The sequence below is a fragment of the Macrotis lagotis genome, chromosome 1 (genome assembly GCF_037893015.1).
Source record: "Macrotis lagotis isolate mMagLag1 chromosome 1, bilby.v1.9.chrom.fasta, whole genome shotgun sequence".
In the NCBI taxonomy this organism is placed as follows: Eukaryota; Metazoa; Chordata; class Mammalia; order Peramelemorphia; family Peramelidae; genus Macrotis; species Macrotis lagotis.
This window is the reverse complement of record NC_133658.1, coordinates 913,222,451-913,246,104: the sequence shown is the minus strand read 5'-3', so window position 1 is coordinate 913,246,104 and position 23,654 is coordinate 913,222,451. Positions and strand designations below refer to the sequence as shown.

The window sequence follows — 23,654 nt, the reverse complement described above, 5'->3', positions numbered from 1 at the left end:
CATAATTTGAAAACATGTGCCCAGCAACCACCATTTTGGGGGAACTGTAGGAGTGGACCCAAATTTGCCTGTGGATTTTTTTAAAACACATCCTTGATCAAAGAGCCAGGAATGCAATTAAAAAAGGACATGAGATTCTACCATATCAATCTATCAAATCAAATATAGACTAAAGCACAAATGATATCTGCTAGCTCTGAGCATCTTGGGGTAAAAACTGTGGCCAGCCCACAGGAGTCTTTGAATCCAACTGGAACAGCAGAATGAAAGAGAACCACCAGAATTGCAACAACAAAGGGTCTTTAATAGAGGTAAGAGGATTACAAATGGGGTTACTAAACAGCACTGGGGTGGGGGGGGTACCCACAAGAGACAGGGGAACAAGATTCAAATACATTTCAACAGGGAAAGATTCACAAGAAAGGCAGAGGCTCAAGAAGTTGTCTCTTAAGTGGTTTTGCGTAACAACATAAAGTCCATACAGAAGAGGTTGGGGGGGGGGGGACAACAACAGGGAGGGTTAAGGGGTTTCACAAAATGGCTGGGGAAGTCAGAACAACAACCTGCAGGTGTAGTCAATTTCTTCTTTCTCTAAGTTTTTTAATAACTGATTTCCATTACTCCAAGCAGATGGTTCTCAACCAGCTGCATTCAACAATGGTTATATTAGTTGTTCTGAAGAAGATCTGGGGTTCTGAATGAATCACAAGTTTCACATCAGTCATCAGTATGATGTAGCACCTAAAAAAACAAAAAGCTAATACAATCTTGAGCTGCATTAAGAGGAATGGTTGGTTGGTTCTTGTCCTTCGTTATCAAAGATGACCAAAACGAACATCACTATGTTGAGACAAGTTATGATGTGTCTGATTGTGACTGATCAGACCAATATGATTTGGAATGCTCCACCAAGGGTCAGGCACAAATAGTCCATGTGAACACCTGGATTGGGTTCTCTAAACTTGTGTATCTCATATTTTCTTTGAGCTGCTTCAATTCTACCTTGCTCATAAAGCAAAGCACCCTCGCTGATGAGGGCACACCATGATGGGCAGTCCTGTGCCAGCATCAGGAGTCTATGTTGCACAATCCCAAAGTTCTTAAGAGAGACCTTGAGAGTGAACCTGTATCACTTCTTCTGACCCCCGTGAGCACTTGTCCTACGTGAGTTCTCATAAAATAGTCTTTTTTGGTAAGCATACATTTGGATTTAAACAATATAGAAATTAATTCAAATTAATTTAAATTAAGAGGAACATAACTTATAGGAATAGGGAAACAGTCACCCACTGTACTCTGCCATCACAAGAATTCATATGGTATATCATATTCAGTCCTTGACATCATGGTTTAAGGACAGTAATCAGTTGGAGAGTATCCAAAGAAGGGTAAAAAGAATGATGAAGCGCCCCGGGGGATCATGTCAGTTGAAGGGATTGAGCATGTTTGAACATGCTTATCCTAAAGAAAGGCGGGGGGGGGGGGTCCAATTATTGTTTTTAAGACTTTGATAGATTGTCTTGTGGGAAAGGTTTTAGATTCTTTCTGTTTGACCCAGGGCAAAGGTAGGGGCAATGGGTAGGACTGTATAAAGGCAAATTTAACCCTAGAATTGAGGGAAACTTTCTAACAGTTAAAGCTATGTAAAAGTAGAGTGAAATACCTAAAAAGGTGGCAGATTTTCCTCCTTAGAAATCTTCAGTCAGAGAACAGGTAATTTTTCAGGTATATTTTTAGAGAACTAGCCTAGATATCCTTCAAATTTAGGATTTACACAATTGAGTAAGTACCTTCAAATTAAGGATTTATTCAAATAGTTTATTTGATTCAGCATGAATTCTCTTGAGAGAGTTGTTTAAGACTGATAATTCTTTAGAATGAATTATCTGATGCATCTTATCACAAAAACAGTAACTGAAGGCTCTCTCATTGCCTTCAAAGGTTTCTTTGCTCCAATATAATCAATATCAATTATGTTCAGTAAAAATAGCTACTCCAGAAAAGGAAATGTCACTTTTACAACATTTAAAATTTCTCTCTCCATAATAGCTCTCTTGTGCTAAGTTTGTCAGAGAGAAGGACCTGTCACTGTAAGTATATTTAAAAAGATTTGGTATATTTAGTTCATGTAAAGTAAGAGGTTTTTCCATTGATTACATATATTTAAAGACCTCTATGCCAAAGAATACAAACAGAAAGCTGTCTGTGTTAGCAAAGATTTCTTATATTTGTCACATTCAAAAGTTTTTTAGCCAAGATGGACTTTCTCATGTTTAGTCAACTGGGAATTCTGCCTAAAGCATTTCCCACATTTATGGCATTTATGTGTTTTTTTCCTAATGTGAACTGTCTTATGTTCATTAAGCTGCCCTCTCCAGGTGAAGGATTCCCCACACTGAGTACACTCAAAAGGTTTCTCTCCAGTATGAATTCTCTTATGTAGATCAAGAGACTGTTCACAGCTAAATGACTTCCCACAATCACTACATACAAAGGGTCTCTCTCCATCATGAATTTTCTGATGTACAGTAAGGTAAAAACAGCAGCTAAAGGCTTTCCCACAGTCTTGACATTCAAAGGGTTTTTCTCCATTATGCATTTTCTTATGTGAAGTAAGCTGGGCACTACGGCTAAAGGCTTTCCCACAGTCATTACATGCAAAGAGTTTCTCTATTGCATGTACTTTCTTATGTTTATTAAGGGATGCATTTGAGCTAAAGGATTTCCCACATTCAAGACATTTAAAGGGTTTTTCTTGAACCTCAACACTCTTATGCCCATTAAGAATACAATTTTGACTGAAGGTTTGTCCACATTCCTTACATTCAAAGGGTTTTCCCCCAATATGAATTTTATGGTGCTCAATAAGGAACTTTTTTTGGCTAAAGAATCTGTGACATTGATTACATTCAAAGGGTTTCTGTCCAATATGCATTTTCTGATGTACACTAAGTTCAGAACTTTGGCTAAAAGCTTTCCCACAGTGATTACATTCATAGGGTTTCTCTCCAGTATGAATGTTTTTATGTGTAATTAGTTTCCCACTATCACTGAAAATCTCTCCACATTGGTGACATTTAAAGGATTTCTCTCCAGTATGAACTTTCTGATGCATTGTAAGGTGAGAATTGCGGCTGAAAGTTTTACCACACCGATTACATTCAAAACATTTGTTTCCAATATGAATTCTCTTATGTTCACTTAGTTGCTCACTAGTGGTGAAGTTTTGTCGACATACATAGCATTCAAAGGGTTTTGATCCATTGTGAATTCTCTGATGTACAGTAAGGTAAGATTTTTGGCTAAATGCTTTTCCGCATTGACCACACTCAAAGGGTATCTTATTAGAATGAATCTTTTTATGTGAACTAAGCTGCCCTTTCTGACTGAAAGCTTTCCCACATTGCTTACATTCAAAGGGTTTCTCTCCACTATGAATTCTCTTGTGAGAAATAAGCTGCTGGTTACCTTTGAACCTTTTCCCACATATAATGCATTCTAAGAATTTCTTTCCAGAATGAATTTTCTTATGTTGAGAAAGTTGAGAGATTTGACTGGAGGCTTTCTCAGGCTGATTAGATTCAAAGGGCTTCTCTCTAGCATGAATTTTCATGTGTTCAATAAGCTGCTCATTAAGGCTAAAGCATTTCCCACACTGGTGACATTTAAAGGGTTTCTCTCCAGTATTAATTTCCTGATGTACAGGTAGGGGAGAAGATTGCCTGAAGGATTTCCCACATTGACTACATTCAAAGGGTTTCTCTCCAGTCTGAGGATTTCCATGGGATTTTCTACTGGTGAAGAATTTCTCACACTCCTTACATTTATATCCTTTTTCTTCACTATGTTCTTTATTAGAGTTAATTGGATCTGAATTATTCTTGGACAAAACTCTATCATTTTTACCTGGATCTGAATACTTTTCTTTCTGCAAGTTTTTTCCATTTGTACCACACTCCTGAAGATTTTCTCTGGCGTGACCTCCCTCTTGTGGACCAAGGTTTGACCCCAGACTGAAACAACTTCTCAACTCAGTAGATTTAGTAGAACTCTCTTTGTGGATGTTTGTCTTTTGACTGGTATGTCTATCCTGATTGCAATTCTTTTGTTCTGTGCTGACATCATGTTCCCAGTTTTCTCCCAAATTGTCTTCCCTGAAATCATCTGCATTAATCTCCTTAGATGATTCTTCTGAAGGAACGGGTGAACTTACAGGTGAACTTACATGTGACTTTACTGTTTCACACCAATCCATGTCACTAAGCCATTCTGAAAGAAAGGGGGGGGAGGTAAATGTCAATCTCCAAGGTAGTCTGGGCTGGGTGAGAGGAATCTGCTTTACAATTTAAATTCTAGATCTTGTTTCCTCTCTAAAGGAAATGATCGCAATCTGGAAAAGATGGAATAAATATTTTAACGTGCAATTTGGTGCCCCAAATATGTTGCTCAAAATAAATTACCCAAGCATAACAATATAATGAATTACATTCCATTTCACTTAAAAGCATCTCTAGATGACAGAGAAACTATATTAACAATTCTTAATAAAAATTATTAAATTTATAAAAGTTTCATTCTGGAAACTACAAACTGATTCCCCAGGGAATCATCTGTGATCTCTAATGATGAGAATCATGAAGAGATATGATATCAGTAATGACAAATTCTTAGTCCTGAAAAGGTTGTATGGAAAATTTAAGAACTTCAGCTCGGGAAGCCAGGAGACAGAAGAGAGAAAGGCAGAAAACTCCAAGTATGGAAGACAGTGCAAAAAAGTACACAGGAAAAAGGAGAACCAAGTTCAAGGAAAAGCAAATAGGGCAGTATGACTTGATTTTAGAGTCTAGAGAGGGGAAAGGAACACACAAAGAATGGAAAGATAAGAATAGATCAGATTGAAAAGAGCTCTACATGCCAGAGGACTTCCTGTTTGATTCTGCAACAGGGAGCCACTGGATTGCATTCATTGGGAGTATGGAGAGGGAGGTGACCCAATCAGATCTATACTTTAGGAGGATCACCTTGGCAGTTGTGTGAAGGATGGATTGTAATGGGGAGACACAGGAGGCAGGAAGGTCAATTAAAAGTTCATTACAGAGTCTCAAGTATTTAGGAGTGATGTTGAGAAGCTATAGAGAAATGACAAATTTCACAAGAGATGAAACATTTAAGGTGAGTGTGTGGAGTGAAAGCTGAAAACCTGGGTAAAGTGGAAGGATGACTGCACATTCCAAAATGGGAAGGGATCTGATGAAATACAATGAGTTTTGTTTTGCATACATTGTGTTTGAGATGCCTAAGAGACATCCAATTCAAAATGCCCAAGATGAAGTTGGTGATATGGGGCTAAAACTCAGGAGAAAGACCAGATATGAAATTCATCTGCATAGAAATAATCATTTAAATCCTTTAGAACTGATGAGATCACCATCTCGTATAGAGAAAAGAAGGTACAGACAGACCTCTGGGTTACTCATGTTGAGAACATATGACATGGAGAAGAGACTGAGGAGTGACAAGATGGAAAGAAAAAGGACCAAAAGAGGAGAAAGTATCCAGGACTAATAAGCAATCAACAAGATCAAATGTTACAGAACAAATTCAAGCACAGGACTAGAGAAAAAGGCACAGATGAGAGCAGTAACTCTGAAACACTTACCTGGGGCCATAGGCTAATTTACTATATTGAAAAGGTCAAGAATAATCACAGAGACTGGTACAGCAACCTTACTGAGTTCCTATTTAGTCAATCTTTAGCTACCAAGGGTTCCATCCTTCTACTTGAGATACCTAGTCCGGATATTTATCATAATCATCTGAGATGCTCAAGGACTTAAACTATCACCACTGTCATAAAATATTCAGCCTGATTAGTTATCACAACTATGACCTGGATAGGAGGTCTTTCATATACCTCTACATGAATAAACAAGAATGTCACTTCTTTTGATGAACTTTACTCCAAAGCTTTCATATAATGGAAATTGGGTTGCCCCTTTGAACTCACTGAAGGTACACTGGTATAACAGCACTTGGCTTGCTGTATCCAGCAACTTGTTATTAATTTGATGCCACCTAAATCATTTAGGCATAGGACCGACATTTGCTTCATGGCCCTAGAGATGGATTTTTATCTTGAGGGAACCTTAATCTTTGCCCAACAGAATTCAACCCAAGAGTTTCTCAAGCCTGGATGACAAAGACATAGGAGTCTTGGAACAATTGGAGGGTGAGGAGCATTCAGAAATATCCCACTTTGGGAGGGGTGCACAGAAAGAAGCATACTGCCCTTATCCTGGAGAGAAAACTACAGTTTAATGAACACCTTCATTAACTGATGACCAGTAACTATCCCAGGGTTGAAAAGCCACACTTAACATTGCAAGAGGAAAAGGGTGTAACCACCCTTTGTCCTTCTACCAGATGGGTAACTGCCATCTGGATGGCCTACTTGAACTGACATGTAGGTCAGCCCAGGCCAATGAGGTGATGTGGCAAGGAAGGTCTACTGTGGCCTTGATGAAGGTAAGGTTTAATTGCCTTGAATGTAGGCTAGATAAAGAAGAGAGGAGACATGGGTGAAAAGCCAATTCACCAAACCCAGCACCTGGCATGCAGTAAGTGCTTAATAAATGTTGACTGATTGATTTATGGGAGTCCACAAAGGGACTACTGTCCAAATGAATAGCTCAGCTGTGACCCCCATGCTCCTGTTTTCCACTTACTTACCTGGACAGATATCACTAGAATCATCGTTTTCCTCTTGTGATCCTTTTTTTTTCAATTTGGAGAAAAACTCTCGTTTGAAAGCTGGAATTTGGAATCATGGGGTGAGAGGTGAAAAAGTACTTTGGACAATTTTATCATTCTCTTCTGGGAGACCTCAGTTCAAATTTCACCAAATACTTCTTAACTATGTAATTTCCTCCAAATGACTTAATCTCTCTGGGCCTCAGTTTCCTCACTTGGAAAATAAGGACAAAAAGTACCTATAGCACTTATCCTACAGGGCAGCTGTGAGTACCAAATAAGAACATGAACACAAAAAGGACTTTTCCAAAATTTAGAATTTCACAAAAGTGTCTGTTGACATAATTACTTTCACTTTTCCACGTTGAAGAGAAGGTGTACTAAGATGACCTAGCAGTTCATATTTAGAAAGGACACTGGTCCTATTAGGTATGTGCTTCATGTATTAAGGCACTGACTGTCTTTCCACACCCATTCCAACCTCTCTTAATTCTAACACCTTTCCTCTGTTAATTATTTCTTATTTGTCCTGTCTATGGCCACTCTCTTCATATATACCTAAATTTTGTCTTCCTCATTATTGAATGGGCTCCTTGAGGGCAGACTATTTTTTTGCCTTTTTTTAGTAGAGCTTACTGAAACCAGTGCATACAGAAGGTACAGAAGGTGCTTTAAAAATATTGATTGATGCAATTCCACATCAGGACTTCCCCCTGCCCAAATGTAAAGTTCAGCTCTTTTTCACCCTCTCACCTGGTAGATCACTGTAATAGTTTGATTCCAACATCAATGGTAATTTTCCTCTTTCCAAGTGGGAGAACTCCTTTGATTTGGACTCTGAAGGTTCTGCAACTGGAGCTATGTATGAAAAAAGACATTTGGACAGTTATCTCAGCCTCTTCTGAGAAACCTCGACCCTAATTACACCCAACACTTCTTAGCTATATGATTTCCTACTTAATTTTGCTGGACCTCAGTTTCCTTACTTAGAAAAATAGGATAAAAGAATCTAAAGAACTTACTCCACAGAGCGGTTGTGAGGACCAGATGAGATTGTGAATACACAGGGCACTTTCAAAACTTTAGCATGACTATTATTACTTTTCCATGTCAAGAAAAAATGTTACAGTGAAGGTCAGGCAGGTCATTTATAGAAAGGCCCTTGCTGGTATTATCCACGTACTTTTAGTCATTTATCATGGCACTGACTTTCTATCTCCTCTACCCCCATGCCAACCATCTTAATTCTAGTGCCTTCCCTCTGTTAATTATTTCCTTTTCTATTGATGTTTTTTCTATATATTTAAATGCTGTCTTCCCCATTAGAGTATAGGTAGACTCCTTGGGGACAGATTATCATTGTCTTTTTTAGTATCTCAAGAGCTTAGCACAGCATCTGCCAATCACAGGTACTTAATACATGTTGACTGATTGATGGATGGATGGACTGCTCCCTACCCAAATGAACAGCTCAGCCCTGACCCCCATCCTCCTAATTTTCACTCACTCACCTGGACCAGTATCACTGCAATCTTCTGACTCTAATATACTTGGTGATTCTTCTTTTTCAAACTCGAAGATCACATCTGGTTTGGAATCTGAAGGTCCTGTTCCTGGAGTGATATATGAAAAAGTCCCTTGGATAATTATCTCAGCAAGAGACCTTGGCTCAAGTACCTCCAAACACTTCTTAGCTTTATGCTTTTCTATAAACTACATATTTAGGATCCTGAGTACTCAGAGCACTTTCCAAAGTGTTTGTTGGCCAAACTACTATTACTTTTCCATGTCAAGGAAAAGGTTTTAAGAAGGTCTATCAGGTCATATATAGAAAGTGTCTTGGTCCTACCATTGGTGTATTTTAGCCATGTTTGAAGACATTGACTTTCTATCTCCCCTCCTCCCCCCATTCCAACCCCCTCTTAATTCTAGTGCCTTTCCTCCATTATTTCCTAACATATCCTGACTCTTCATATTTGTTTAAATATTGTCTTCCCCATTAGACTGTAGGCTCCTTGAGGGTTGATGATCTTTTGCCAGTTTTTTTTTGGTATCCAGAGAGCTTGCCACAACATCTGGCACACAATTAGGGCTTAATAAATACCAACTGCCTGATAGATGCAATACTGCATAGGGACTGCCCCCTGTCCAAATGAATAGCTCAGTTCTGATCCCCATCCTCTTCTTTTTTACTCACTCACCTGGACTAGTGTCACTACAATCTTCTGTCTCCAACATACATGGTGATTCTCCTGCTTCCAACTGGAAGATCACATCTGGTTTGGACTCTGAAGGTTCTGTTCCTGGAGCAATATATAGCAAAAGTCCTTTGGAGAGTTATCTCAGTCTCTGCTGAGGGGCCTCAACACTATTTCCACCAAACACTTCTTAGTTATATAATTTCTTACAAATTACTTAATCCCTCTGGGCCACAGTTTCCTCACTTGGAAAATAAGGCTAAGAGTACCTAAAGAACTTACCTACAGGGTGGGAGTGAGGAACAAATGGGATCATGAACACAGACAACTTCAAACTCTCCAATTTCACCAAAGTGTCTGTTGGTATAACTACCATTATTATACCATATCAAGGAAAAGGTGTATTAAGAAGGTCTCATTGACCATATATAGAAAGGACCTTGGTCATATTATCTATGCACTTCAACCATGTATCAAGGCACTGACTTTCTATCTCCTCCACCCCCATTCTAATCTGTTTTAATTCTAGTGCCTTTCCTCTATTATTTCCTATTTATCCTGTCTCTCCATAGATGTTTAAATGCTGTCTTCCCAACTAGAGTATGGGCTTCTTGAAGGCAGACTTTTGCCTTTTTTAGAATCCTGAGAGCTTTCCACAACATCTGGCAAACAGTAGGTGTTCAATGAATACAGATTGCTGCAATGTCACCCAGGGACTGTCCCAACCCAAATGAACAGTTCAGCACCCTCCTGTTTTTCACAGACTCACCTGTACTTTTATCACTGCAGTACTCTGTCTCCAACATACATGGTGATTCTCCTCTTTCCAATTGGAAGATGACATCTGGTTTGGACTCTAGAGGCCCTTTTCATGGAGTGAGTTGTAAAAATATATTTCAGACAGTTATCTCAGTCTCTTCTGAGAGACTTTGGCTCTAATTCCGCCAAACGCTTCTTAGCTATATGATTTCCTACAAATGACTTAATCTCTCTGGGCCTAAGCTTTCTCACTTAGAAAACAACGAAACAAACAACAAAAGTACCTACAGAAATTACCCTACAGGGTGATTGTGGGAACCAGACTGGATCGGGAACACATAGAGCACTCTCCAAACTCTAGAATTTCACCCAAGTGTCTGTTCAAATGAATATTATTTTTTTCCATGTCAAGGAAAAGGTGTACTAAGAAGTTCTGACAGACCATATATAGAAAGGACCTTGTTGTATTATCTATGTTTTAGCCAAGTATCATGGCATTGACTATCTCCCCTCCTCCCACATTCCAACCCCTCTTAATTCTAGTGCCTTCCCTCTATTAATTATTTTCTATTAATTCTGTTTATAGCCTGTCTCATCATATATGTTTAAATGCTGTCTTCCCTTTAAGAGAGTGTAGGTTCCTTGAGGGCAGACTATTTTTTGCCTTTTGAGAGCTTATCCTAGCTTCTGGTAAACAGTGGGTGCTTACTAAATGTTGAGTGACTGATGCAATGCCACCTAGGGACTGCCCCGTGTCCAAATGAGCTCTGACCCCCATCCTCCTGTTTTTCACTCACTCACCTGGATCAATATCACTGGAGTATTCTGTCTCCAACATACATGGTGATTCCCCTCTTTCCAAGTGGGAGAACATGTCTGGTTTGGATTTTGGAAGTTCTGTTCATTCAGTGAGATGTGACAAAGTACTTTGGATAGTTATCTCAGTCTCTTCTGAGAAGCCTTGGCTCAAATTCCACCAAACACTTCCTAGCTGTACGATTTCCTCCAAATCGCTTAATCTCTCTGAACCTCAGTTTCCTCACTTGGAAAATTAGGACAAACGTACCTATAGAACTTACCCTAAAGGGTAGCTGTGAGGACTAAATGAGATCATGAACATATAGAGCACTTTCCAAGCTAGAATTTTATCCAAGTGTACGTTAGCATGAACACTATTACTTTTCCATGTCAAGGAAAAAATGTACAAAGAAGGCTCAGCAGGTCATATTTAGAAAGGGCCTTGTATTATCTGTGAACTTTAGTCATATATCAAGACACTGCCTTTCTATTTCCTCCGCCCCCATTCCGTCATCTCTTAATCCTAGCGCCTTTTCTCTGTTATTTCCTTTTTTAGCCTGCCTATGACCTGTCTCTTCTTATAAGTCTAAATGCCGTCTTCTTCATTAGAGTGTGAGCTCCTTGAGGGTAGACTATTTTTTGCCTTTTTTTAGTATCCCATGAGCTTATCATGGCATCGGGCATACTGTAGGTGTTTATTAAATGCTGACTGATTAATGTAATTCCTCACAGGAACTTCCCCCGCCCCCCGCCCCGAGCAAATGAATAGCTCAGTTCTGACTCCCATCCTCCTGTTTTTCACTCACTCACCTGGGTTGGCATCATTTGAATATTCTGTCTCCAACATACATGGTGATTCTCCTCTTTCCAAATGGGAGAACATGTCAGGTTTGGACTCAGCAGGCTCTGTTCATTCAATGAGAAGAGAAAAAGTACTTTGGACAGTTATCTCAGTCTCTTCTGAGAGACCTCTGCTCTAATTCCACTAAATGTTCTTAGCTACATGATTTCCTACAAATACCTTAATCTCTCTGGGTCTCAGGTTCCTCATTTGGAAAATTTTAGGATAAAAGGACCTAAAGACTACTATGGGGAAGAACCAATTAGAATCATGAGCACAGGACATTTTCCAAACTTTAGAATTTCACTCAAGAGTCTGTTAGCATAACTACTATTATTTTTCCATGTCGAGGAAAAAAGTGTACCAAAAAGGTCTGGCAGGCCATATATAGAAAAGGACTTTGGTCATATTATCTATGTACTCTGGTCATAAATCAAGGCACTGCCTGTCTATCTCCCCAGCCCATTCCAACCCCTCTTAATTCTGGTGCCTTCCCTCTTCCTTTTTATCCTGTTTATGGCCTGTCTTTTCATATATGTCTAGATGCTGTCTTCCCCACTAGACTGTGGGATCCTTGAGGGCAATTATCTTTGGCCTTTTTTAATTTTCCAAGAGCTTATCATAGCATCTGGCATACCAAAGGTGCTTACTAAATGTTGACTGACTGATGCAATGCTCCACACCAAATAAATAGCTCAACTCTGACCCCCATCCTCCTGTTTTTCACTCACTCACCTGGGCCAGTATCACTGCAATATTCTGTCTCCAATACACAAGGTGATTCTCCTGTTTCCAACCGGAAAATCACATCTGGTTTGGACTCTGCAGGCTCTGTTCATGGAGTGGGATGTCAAAAAGTACTTTGGACTATGATCTCAGAATTCAAGCCTGGTCTTTTCTGAGAGACCTTGGCTCTAATTCCACCAATCACTTCTTAGTTGTTTGATTTCCTACAAATCCTATGTTCTCTCTGGACCTCAGTTTCCTCACTTGCAAAATCAGGATAAAAGTATCTAAAGAATTTACCCTCTAGAGTTATTGTGAGGACCAAATGGGATCATGAACATAGAGCTCTTTCAAAATTTCAGCATGACTACTATTACTTTTCCATGTCAAAGAAAAAGGGTACAAAGACCACCTGGCAGGCCATATAGAGAAAGGACCTTAGCTGTATTATCTAAGTACTTTACCCATATTTTAAGGCACTGAATTTCTCTCTCCCCCACTCCCTTATTCCAGCCCCTCTTAATTCTAGTGTCTTCCTTCAGTTAATTATTTTCTATTTATGCTACCTATGACTGTCTCTTCATATATGTCTCAATGCTGTCTTTCCCTTTAGAGTGTGGACTCCTTGAGGGCAAACTACCTTTTGCCTTTTTTTAGTATCTCAAGATATTATCATAGCATCTGGCATACTATAGGTGCTCACTAAATGTTGACTGATTGATTGTTGCATTCCCCACAGGGACTGCCCCCTGTCCAAATGAATAGCTCAACTCTGACCACCATCCTCCTATTTTTCACTCACCTGGGCCAGTGTCACTTGAATATTCTGTCTCCAACATACATGGTGATTCTCCTCTTCCCAATGGGGAGAACATGTCTGGTTTGGACTCAGTAGGCTCTGTGCATTCAGTGAGATGTGAAAAAAGTACTTTGGACAGTTATCTCAGTCTCTTCTGGGAGACCTTGGCTCTCATTCCACTTAACACTTCCTAGCTGTATGATTTCCTATAAATCACTTAATTTCTGTTTCCTCACTTGGAAAATTAGACCAAAGGTACTTAAAGAACTTACCCAACAGAATGGTTGTGAGGACCAATTGGGATCATGAACACAAAGAGCACTTTTCAAAATCTAAAATTTCACCTAGGTGTCTATTAGTATAACTACTATTACTTTTCCATGTCAAGGAAAAAGTGCACAAAGAAGGTCTGGCAGGCCATTTATAGGAAGGATTTTGATCATATTATCTATGTATTTCAGCCATTTCAGCTACTGACTTTCTATCTCCTTCAGTCCTATTCCAACCCCTCTTAATTCTAGTGCCTTCCCTCTGTTAGTTATTTCTTATTTATCCTGCCTTCCCTCTGTTAGTTATTTCTTGTTCTATTTATCCTGAGATGTTTAAATGCTTTCTTCCCCATTAAAGTGTAGACAGTCTTTTGCCTTTTTTTAGTATCTTGAGAGTGTAGCACAGCATTTGGCATACTATAGGTGCTTACTAAATGTTGACTGATAGAATGATGCAATGCCACACCGTGCCCAAATGAACAGCTCAGCTTTGACCCCCATCATCCTCACTCATTCACCTGGGCCAATATCACTGTAGTCTTCTGTCTTCAATATACAAGGTGATTCTACCGCTTCCAACTGGAAGATCACATCTGGTTTGGACTCTGAAGGCTCTGTTCATGCAGTGAGATGTGAAAAAATACTTTGGACAATTATCTCAGACTTTTCTGAGAGACCTCAGTTCTACTTCCACCAAACACTTCTTAGTTATGTGATTTCCCACAAATGACTTAATCTCTCTGGCCTCAGTTTCCTCATTTGAAAAATTAGGACAAAAGAATCTATAGAACCTATCCTACAGGGTGGGAGTGAGGACCAAATGAGATCACGAACATACAGAGCACTCTCCACTAGAATTTCACCAAAGTGTTTGTTAACATAGCTATTATTACTTTTCCATGTTAAAGAAAAAAGTGTACAAAGAAGGCCTGGCAGGCTGGTGGTCATAGTATCTATATACTTTAGCCAAGCATTAAGTCACTGACTTTCTATCTTTTCCGTCCCCATTCCAACCTCTCTTAATCCTAGTGCCTTCCCTCTATTAATTATTTCCTTCCTAGCCTGTCTCTTCAAATATGCCTAAATGCTATCTTCTCCATTAGAGTGTGGGATCCTTGAAGGAAGACTATCTTTTTGCCTTTTTTTAGGATCTTGAGAGCTTAGCACAGCATCTGGAATACTGTATGTGCTTAATAAATGTTGACTGAATATCACACAAGGACTGCCCTCTGTTCAAATAAATAGCTCAGCCCTAACCCCCCTCCTGCTATTTTTTTCACTCACTCACCTGGGCCAGTATCACTGCAATACTCTGTCTCTAATATACAGTGTGGTTCTCCTGTTTCCAACTGGAAGAACACATCTGGTTTGATATCTGGAGGCTCTGTTCATGGAGTGAGATGTAAAAAAGTACTTTGGACTGTTATCTCAGCTTTTTCTGAGAGACCTTGGCTCTAATTCCACTGAACACTTGATTTCCTCCTTACTCTTTTTCTTTTTTTTTGGTTTTGTAAGGCAACAGGGTTGAGTTGCTTGCCCAAGGTCACACAGCTAGATAATTATTAAGTGTCTGAGGCCAGATTTGAACTCAGCTCCTCCTGACTCCAGGGCCTGTGCTTTATCCACTTAGCTGACCCCAAACACTTGATTTCCTAAACATTTCTTCATTTCTCTGGACCACAGTGACCTCACTTGGAAAATTAGAACAAAAGAACCTATAGAACTTACCCTAGACCAATTTCTAAACTCTAGAATTTCACAAAGATGTCTGTTGGCAGAACTATTATTATTTTTTCATGTCAAAGAAAAGGTGTACAATGAAGGCCATAAATAGAAAGGACCTTGGTTGGACTATTATCAAGACACTGACTTTCTGACTCCCCAACCCCATTCCACCCCCTTCCTATTTTACCACGTACATAATTTATATGAACACATTTCTTTACATGCCGTCATCGCGTCATCCCCATTTTATGGTGGGTTTCTTGAGGGCAGACTATCTTTTGCCTTTTTTTAGTATCCTGAGAGCTTGCCACAACATCTGGCAAGCAGTAAGTGCTTAATAAATATTAATCGGTTGATGCATTGTCACCCAGGGACTGCACCCTGCCTAAATGAACAGCTCAGCTCTGATTCCCACTCCTCCTGTTTTTTACTCACTCACCTCGACCTGGATCACTGCCGTCTTCTGTCTCCAGCATACACGGTGATTCTCCTCTTTCTAATTGGTAGAACACATCTGGTTTGGACTCTGGAGGCTCTATTTCTGGAGTGAGATGCAAAAAAAGTACTTTGGACAGTTATCTCAGCCTCTTCTGAGAGACCTCAACTCAAATTCCACCAAATACTTCTTAACTGTATGATTTCCTAGAAATCTTAACTTATCCTACAGGGTGGCCATGAAGACCAAGGGGGATCATGAATATATAGAGCATTTTCCAAATTCTAGAATTTCACAAAGTGCCATATTATCTATGTATTTTAACCATATTATCAAGGCAATGACTTTCTATCCCCTACCTCCCATTCCAACCCCTCTAAATTCTAATGCTTTTTTCCTCAATTCCTATTTAACCTGACTATGGCTTGTCTCTTTACTTTTTTGATTAAATGCTGTCTCCTCCATTAGAGTGTGGGTACCTTGAGGACAGGGATTGGCATTTGCCTTTTTTTTAGCATGCTGAGAGCCTAGAACAAGATTTGGCACATACACACACAGTAAGTGCTTAATAAATGCTGACTAATTGATTGATGCAATGCCACACAGGGACTGCCCCTTGCCCAAATGACCCCCATCCTCCCATTTTTCACTCCCTCACCTGGACCAATATCACTGTAGTCTTTAGTCTTCAACATACATGATGATTCTCCTGTTTCCAACTGGAGGATTACATCTGGTTTGGTCTCTGAAGGACCTGTTCATGGAGTGAGATGTTAAACAGCATTTTGAACAATCATCTCAGCCTCTTCTGAGAGATCTCAGTTCAAATTCCACCAAGTGCTTCTTAGCTATAGTATTTCCTACAAAACACAATCTCTCCAGGCCTCAGTTTCCTTTCCTACTTGGAAAATAAGGATTTATAAAATTTATAAAATAAGAATTTATCCTACATGGTGGTTGTGAGGACCAAAGGGATCATTCCAATTCTTGAATTTTACAAAAATGTCTGCTGGTATAACTACTATTACTGTTCCATGTCAAGGAAAAACAGGCCATATATAGAAAGGGCCTTGGTGGTATTATTTATGTATTTTAGTCATATAACAAGACACTGCCTTTCCATCTCCCCCACCCCCATTCCAACACATCTTAATTCTAGCACCTTTCTTCTGTTAATTATTTCTTATTTATCCTGTATATAGCCTAGCTGTTCATGCATTTTTAAATGATGTCTTCTCCATTAGAATATGGGCTATTTGAGGGCAGGGACTATCCTTTGCCTCTTTTCATATCCCCAGCTCTTAACACAGCATCTCTACTACAGTAGGTGCTTAATAAATGCTGATTCATTTATTGATTAATGCAATGCCACATAGAGACTGCCTCCCACCCAAATGGACAGCTCAGCTCTCATCCCCAGCTTCCTGTTTTTCATTCACTCACCTGGAGCTATATCACTGCAGTCTTCTGACTCCAACATAAATGGTGATTCTCCTCTTTCCAATTGGAATATCACATCTGGTTTAGACTCTGGAAGCCCTGTTCATGGGATGAGATATGAAAAATACTTTGTTCAGTTATCACAGCCTTTTCTGAGAGACTTCGGTTCAAATTCCACCAAACACTTCTTAGCTATATGATTTCCTACAAATCATTTAATCTCTCCAGGCCTCAGTTTTCTTACTTGGAAAATAAGGATGAAAGTACCTGTAGAATTTACATTACACGGCGGTTGTGAGGATGAAATTAGATTATGAACACAGAGAGCATTTTCAAAATTAGAATATCACCAAAATGTCTGCTAGCATGACTACTATTACTTTTCCATGTCAAGGCAAAGGTTCTAAGGAGGTCTAGCAGACCATATATAGAAAGGACCTTGGTCATATTATCTCCGTATTTTAGCCATATATCAAGGCACTGACTTTCTGTCTCCCCAACCCCCATTCCAACTCCCCTTAATTCTAACCTTCTGATAATTATTTCCTATTTCTCCTGCTTATGAACTATCTGTTCATATGTATTTACTTGCTGTTTTCCCCATTAGACTGTAGGCTCTTCGAAAGCAGGGCCTGTCTTTTGCCTCTTTTTGTACCCCCAGTTCTTAGTCCAGCATCTGGTACATAGCACGTACCTAATAAATCCTTGCTGATTGATCAACCATGCCTGGAATCATGCCCTCCCCTCCTCAGTCCTATGTCTTAGAACCCTTGGTTTCATCAGCTTAGCTTAAAGGCTCCCTTTGCTAGGAGGCCTGGGTACCTTCCCACAGCAGCTAAGTCCTTCTCCTAGGCAATCTTTCACCTTCTCTTTAAGAACTCTGTACACATCCCAGCCTTCACCTGAGACAGAAGCTGTCCCCTAGGCATCAGTGCTCATTGACTGATTATGTGTGACAGAGTAGAGAAAGTCTCCAAAGAAAATGTGCTTACACAAGATGGTGGAGAGAAGCCAGGAACTTCCTTAAGCTCTCCCATTTTCCCTCAGAAACAATGTTAATCAAGCCTCTAAACAAATTTTGGAGTGGCATAACCCACAAAAAAAACAGAGGGGAGCATTTTCCAGTAGAGTGCATCTTGGGTGGAATGGGAGCATGACCAGGACCAGGGAGCAAAGACTAGGGCAGGGAGCTGAAACCAGGATAGATGGGTTGCAGAACTGGCTAGCTGGTCCCAACTCAGCAGGTCAACTGGGAGAACTCCAACACGAGTATCCCAGACACCTGTTCGGCCCGCATGACTGGGTTGGAACAAGCCACTAATATTCTCAAAGCAAAAGGTCTATGAGCAGGCCCCTCCTCAATACAAGGAGTTTGGAACAGAAGAACCCAAAATGAGTAAGAAAAGTCATTACTAAAGAAAACAACTTTGAAACTAAGAACAGACAAAATACCATCTCAGAAGAGAATGGCAGAAAAAGTATTAAATGTGAAGCACGAGAAGGGAATATGAATTAGTCTCTGGCCCCCAAAAAATTTCTTGAAAGAGCTCAAAAAAGGATTTTAAAAATCAAGTGGAAAAATTGGGAAAGAAATGCAAGTGAGGGGTGGCTAGGTGGCATAGTGGATAGAGCACCGGCCCTGGAGTACCTGAGTTCAAATCTGGCCTCAGACACTTAATAATTACCTAGCTGTATGGCCTTGGACAAGCCACTTAACCCCATTGCCTTGCAAAAACCTAAAAAAATGCAAGTGAAATTCAACATCTTAAAAAAGAAGCACAAAAATTGACTGAAGAAAATAAATCCATTAAAAATTCAATTGGGCAAACACAAAAAGATAACAGCACCTTTAAAAAGAGAATTGATCAAATGGAAAACGATGCAAAAGCTAAGTGAAAAAAAATATTTTCTTGAAGAAAAAACTTGAGCCAGTGGAGGCTAATGACTCCATGAGATATCAAGAATCAGTCAAGAGTCTGTCAAGTAAAATTTAAAAAAGAAAAGAAAAGAAAAAAATAGAAGAAAATGTAAAAAAATCTCATTAGAAAAAACTGAACTGGGAAATCATCTAGAAGAGATAATTTAAGAATCATTGGACTACCTGAAAGTCATGTTTAAAAAAAGAATAGGGACAACATCTTTCAAGAAATCATCAAGATAAATAGTCAAAGTACATGAAGTTATCAAATGAAGAAATTAAAGCTATATATGGTCATATGAAAGAATGCTCCAAATTATTACTGATTAGAGAAATGCAAATTGAAACAACTATGAGCTTTCACCTCACACCTATCAAATTGGCTAAAATGACAAAAGGGGAAAATATTGGAGAGGTTGTGGGAGGATTGGGTCATTAATGCACTGTTGGTGGAGCTGTGAACTGATCCAACCATTCTGGAGAGCAACACAGAACTATGTCCAGAGAGCAATTTAACCCAGTAATTCCAATACTTGGTTATATTAAAAAGAAATCATAAAAAAAAAATAGGAAAAGTCCAACAGGTTCCAAAAATATTTATAGCAACTCTTTTTGTAGTGACAAAGAATTGGAAATTGAGGGGTGTCCATCAATTGGGGAATGGCTGAACAAGTTATGGTATAGGAATGTTATGGAGTACTATTACTCTATTAAAAACCAAGAATGGTCACTCTAGAGAAACATGGAATGAATTATAGAAACTGATGCTGAGTGAAGGGAGGAGAACCAAAAAATCATTGTATACATTAACAACAACATTGTGAGTTGATCAACCTTGATGGATGTAGCTGCTCTCAGCAGTTCAGAGAGCTAGGACAACCCTAGGAGACCAATTATGAACTACGCTATCCCCATCCAGAGAAGAAAAACAAAACTAAACAAAACCAAAAAATTCTTACAGAATCTGAATGAACACAACATACACTTTTTAAAAATTTTCTCTTATGTATTTCTTTCCTATTTCATGGTTTTCTTTCTTTTCCCTTAATCCTCATGCTGAAAATGACATTCTGTAAACATTTTAAACACAAATATATATGTACAATATTTACCTGAATGTTCGCCACAGAGGGGATGGGGGTGGGAAGAGAGGGTGGAAGGAAATTATGTAACTTAATAATATACATATGCATGTGGATGAAGGGTGAAAAACTTTTATAGCATGTAAATAGAAAAATAAAATTTCAATTAAAAAGAAGAAATCAATAAAACTGCCCTGAACCAGTTTGAAAGAATCCATTGTTCACCTCAGAAAAGGAATTCCAAAATGAAAACACTTTTTAATATTGTGGCCAAATTCCAGAATTATCAGATCAAGGAGAAAATCCTTCAGATAGTGGAAAAGAAGCAATTCAATTAACAAGGAGTCAAAATAATTATTACACAGGATTTGGTAACATCAACATTAAAGGATCAAAGGGCCTGGAATATATTATTCCAGAGGGCAGAGGAATTTGGAGGACAACCAAGAATCAAATACCTAGCAAAATTAAACATACTCTTTTAGAGGAAAAGATGGAAATTTAATGAAATACATGACTCAAATTCTTCTGATTAAAAAAACAAAACTGAACAGAAAATTTAATTGTCAAACATGATACTCAAAAGATTCATAAAATAGTACAACAGGGGAAAAGAAAAAGACTTGTTCAATAAGATTGAATTGGTTCCACCCTACTTGGGAAGATGATACACATAACTCATAGTAATCTCTATTAGAGGTAGTATACCTAGAGGGTATGGATATTAGTTGATTTTCATGGGATGATGCAAAAAAAAAAAAGACATTAATTAAAAATGGATTGAACTGAGATGGAAGGGGGAGGCAGAATGGAATGATTCCATCACATGAAGAGTATAAAAGGACCTACTACAGTAGAGAGAAAGAAGGGAAAGAGTGAAAATCGTTTGAATCTTACTTGGTTTTGGCTCAAAAGACAGAATAACATATTCACTCATTTGGGTTTAGAAGTTTATTTTATCCTATAGGGAATTAGGAAGGAAAAGGGAAGAAGGGAAGCTTGGATTAATAGAAGGGAAGGAATAAAGGAGAGAAAAAAAAAGAGGAAAGGGGAAAAGAAGGGGGAGGAGGAGAGCCAAGATTGTGGAGCAAAGGCAGAGAACTTGCCAAATTCCTCCCCCAAACCACTCCAAATACCTTTAAATAATAACTCGAAATAAATTCTAAAATGGCAGAACCCCAGGAAAGACTGAGTGAAAAAATTTTTTCATCCCAAGACCACTTGGAAGATCAGTGGGAAGGATTTGATGCACCAGAGTGAAAGAGGAGCTCAGGCTGGGCCAGAGAGAACTGACCCCAGCAATCCAAGAGCAAGAAGGAGGCTGGGTCAATGGCAGTGGCAGCAGTTTTCAGACCTCTCAGCCCAGAAACTGGCAAGGACAAGTTGCAAGGGGAGCAGGAAAAGACTGCCACAGGAGGGTAAAAGTGGAACTCTTACTCTAGGTCTCACCAGTCAGACCTGACCCCAGCAGACCAGGAGCAGTCCTTGGGAGCCACTGAATCAGCAGAAGCAGCTGCTTCCAGAGTTCTTGGTCCAAGATGGTCAGGGGATCAGAAGGAGATTACAAGGGTCTCTTTGCTATCCCTGAGGCAGGACTGATGCTTTGTCTATATTCTGATCTTGGTCATAGTTCCAAGAAGAAGAGGAGAAGAGCTTGCTTCCATAGTGGAGCAGAGACCCTCCTCACAGTTCTAGAGCAGAAAGGAGTCCTTGTGGTCACACACAGGCCAGAAGAGAAGTCAAAACTTCTCCTTAGATCATAAAGTCTTGGAAGAATTGAAAGTTTGCAGGTCTCTTAAAGTATCCCTGAAAAGAGCTGCAAAAAAAACATGGAAGCTTGGGACAGTGTACCCTCTACCCTGGAAACAGAGCCTTAACAAAGAGTTTAAATCAAGTTATAGGGTGAGAAAATGAGCAAACAGAAGAAAAAAAATCTGACCATAGTTACTATGATCATATGGAAGATCAAAACACACACTCAGAAGAAAATAAAGTCAAAACTTCTGCATCTAAAGCCTTCAAGAAAAATATGAATTGGTCTCAGGCCAAGGAAGAGCTCAAAAAGCATTTTAAAAATCAAGTAAGGAAGATAGAGGGAAGAGAAATCAGCGTGATGCAGAAAAATCATGAAAACTCAGTCAGCAGCTTAGTGAAAACACACACACACACACACACACACACACACACACAGACTGAAGAAAATAATATCTTAAAAATCAGACTCGGGCAAATGGAAAAAGAAATCCAAACAGCCAGTGAGTAGAATTACTTAAAAAACAGAATTGGCCAAATAGAAAAGGTGATACAAAAGCTCACTGAAGAAAAAAATTCTTAAAATATAGAATCGAGCAAAGGAAAGATGATGAATTTGTAAGAAATCATGAAACAATAAAGCAAAACCAAAAGAATGAAAAACTATAATATGAAATCTTATTGGATAAACAACTGGAAAATAGATCCAGGAGAGATAATTTAAAAATTATTGTACTACCTGAAAACAATGATCAAAAAAAGAGCCCAGACTTCATCTTTCAAGAAATTATCAAGGAATACTACCCTGATAGTCTAGAAGCAAAGGCTAAAATAGATATTGAAAGAATTTACCAATTACCTCCTGAAAGAGATCCCAAAATGAAAACTCAGGATTATAGCCAAGTTTCAGAGCTCCAGGTCAAGAAGAAAATATCACAGTTAAAAAAGAAATAATTCAATTACCATGGAGGCACAGCCAGAATAACACAAATTTTAGCAGATTCAACACCAAGGCTCATAGGACTTGGAATATGATATTCCAGAAGGCAACAAAAGCCTGGATTAAAAAAAAGAATCAACTACTCAGCAAAAGTGGACATACTTTTTCAGGGGAAAAGAAGGACATTCCATGAAATAGGAAAAGACCAGGTTTGAATAGACAATTTGATCATCAAATATGAGACTCAAATGAAGCATAAAAAAAAACAGGAAAAGTAAATCAAAATGACTTAACAATGTTAAACTGCTTATATTCCTACATGGGAGATGATACTGATAACTCACCTGTACTTTCTCATTACTTAGTGCAATTAGAAGGAGCATATATATAGACAAGGCACAGGGAGAAGTTGAATATGAAGGGATAATATATTTCTAAAATGGAATTAAGGGTTGAGAGAGGAATATACTGGGAGAAAGTTAAAAGAAAAGGGTAAGTTAAGGCAAGAAAAAGGTTTTGCTGTGGAGTAGAAGAAAAAGAAGGTGAGGGGGTGTGAGTGAGACTTGCTCTCATTGAAATTTGATTCAGAGAGGGAATAACATGCATACTCAATTGGGTATAGAAATCTATCTTACACTGGAAGAAAGTAAGAGGGGGAGGAGATAGGAAAAGGGAGGGGGAAAATGATAGAAAGAGGAAAGATTTGGGACAGAGTAGTCAAAAGCAAAACACTTCTGAGGTGAGACAGGAGAGAAAGAAGAGAAAATAGAATAAACAAGGGTGGGGGGGAATGGAATGGATGGAAATACAGTTAGTAACAGTAACTGTGGGGAAAATATTGAAATAAGTTTCTCAGATAAAGACTTTCTCAAACAGAAAGAGCTATCAAATTTATTAAAAATAAGAGCCATTTCCAGTTCATTAATGATTAAAAAGATATGTACAAGGGGCGGCTAGGTGGTGCAGTGAACAGAGCACCAGCCTTGGAGTCAGGAATACCTGGGTTCAAATCCGACCTCAGACACTTAATAATTACCTAGCCGTGTGGCCTTGGGCAAGGCACTTAACCCCATTGCCTTAAAAAAAAAAAATCTAAAAAAAAAAAGATATGTACAATTTTCAGATGAGGTTATCAATACTTTATTTATGACCATATTTTTTAAAATTATTAAAAATTTTTAAAACTAACTCACTATTGATTGGAAAAATGCAAATTAAAAC

The 23,654-nt window shown here is 38.8% G+C and overlaps 1 protein-coding gene across 1 annotated transcript in view; it reads right to left on the bottom strand.

The window, feature by feature from the left end:
• Nucleotides 1-292: 292 nt before the first annotated feature.
• Nucleotides 293-23,654, bottom strand: part of LOC141509761 (uncharacterized) — a 36,837-nt gene continuing 13,475 nt past the window's right edge. Inside the window, exons 2-16 of the mRNA XM_074219531.1 lie at nt 16,745-16,840; nt 15,960-16,055; nt 15,305-15,406; nt 14,429-14,524; nt 13,659-13,754; nt 12,875-12,970; nt 12,082-12,177; nt 11,316-11,411; nt 10,509-10,604; nt 9,718-9,813; nt 8,952-9,053; nt 8,262-8,363; nt 7,504-7,608; nt 6,730-6,810; nt 293-4,269 (exon numbers count right to left, since the gene is read on the bottom strand). Coding sequence (XP_074075632.1) covers nt 2,249-4,269; nt 6,730-6,810; nt 7,504-7,608; nt 8,262-8,363; nt 8,952-9,053; nt 9,718-9,813; nt 10,509-10,604; nt 11,316-11,411; nt 12,082-12,177; nt 12,875-12,970; nt 13,659-13,754; nt 14,429-14,524; nt 15,305-15,406; nt 15,960-16,055; nt 16,745-16,840 — 3,377 coding nt within the window. The 3' untranslated portion in view covers nt 293-2,248. The remainder of the gene's footprint in view (nt 4,270-6,729; nt 6,811-7,503; nt 7,609-8,261; nt 8,364-8,951; nt 9,054-9,717; nt 9,814-10,508; nt 10,605-11,315; nt 11,412-12,081; nt 12,178-12,874; nt 12,971-13,658; nt 13,755-14,428; nt 14,525-15,304; nt 15,407-15,959; nt 16,056-16,744; nt 16,841-23,654) is intronic.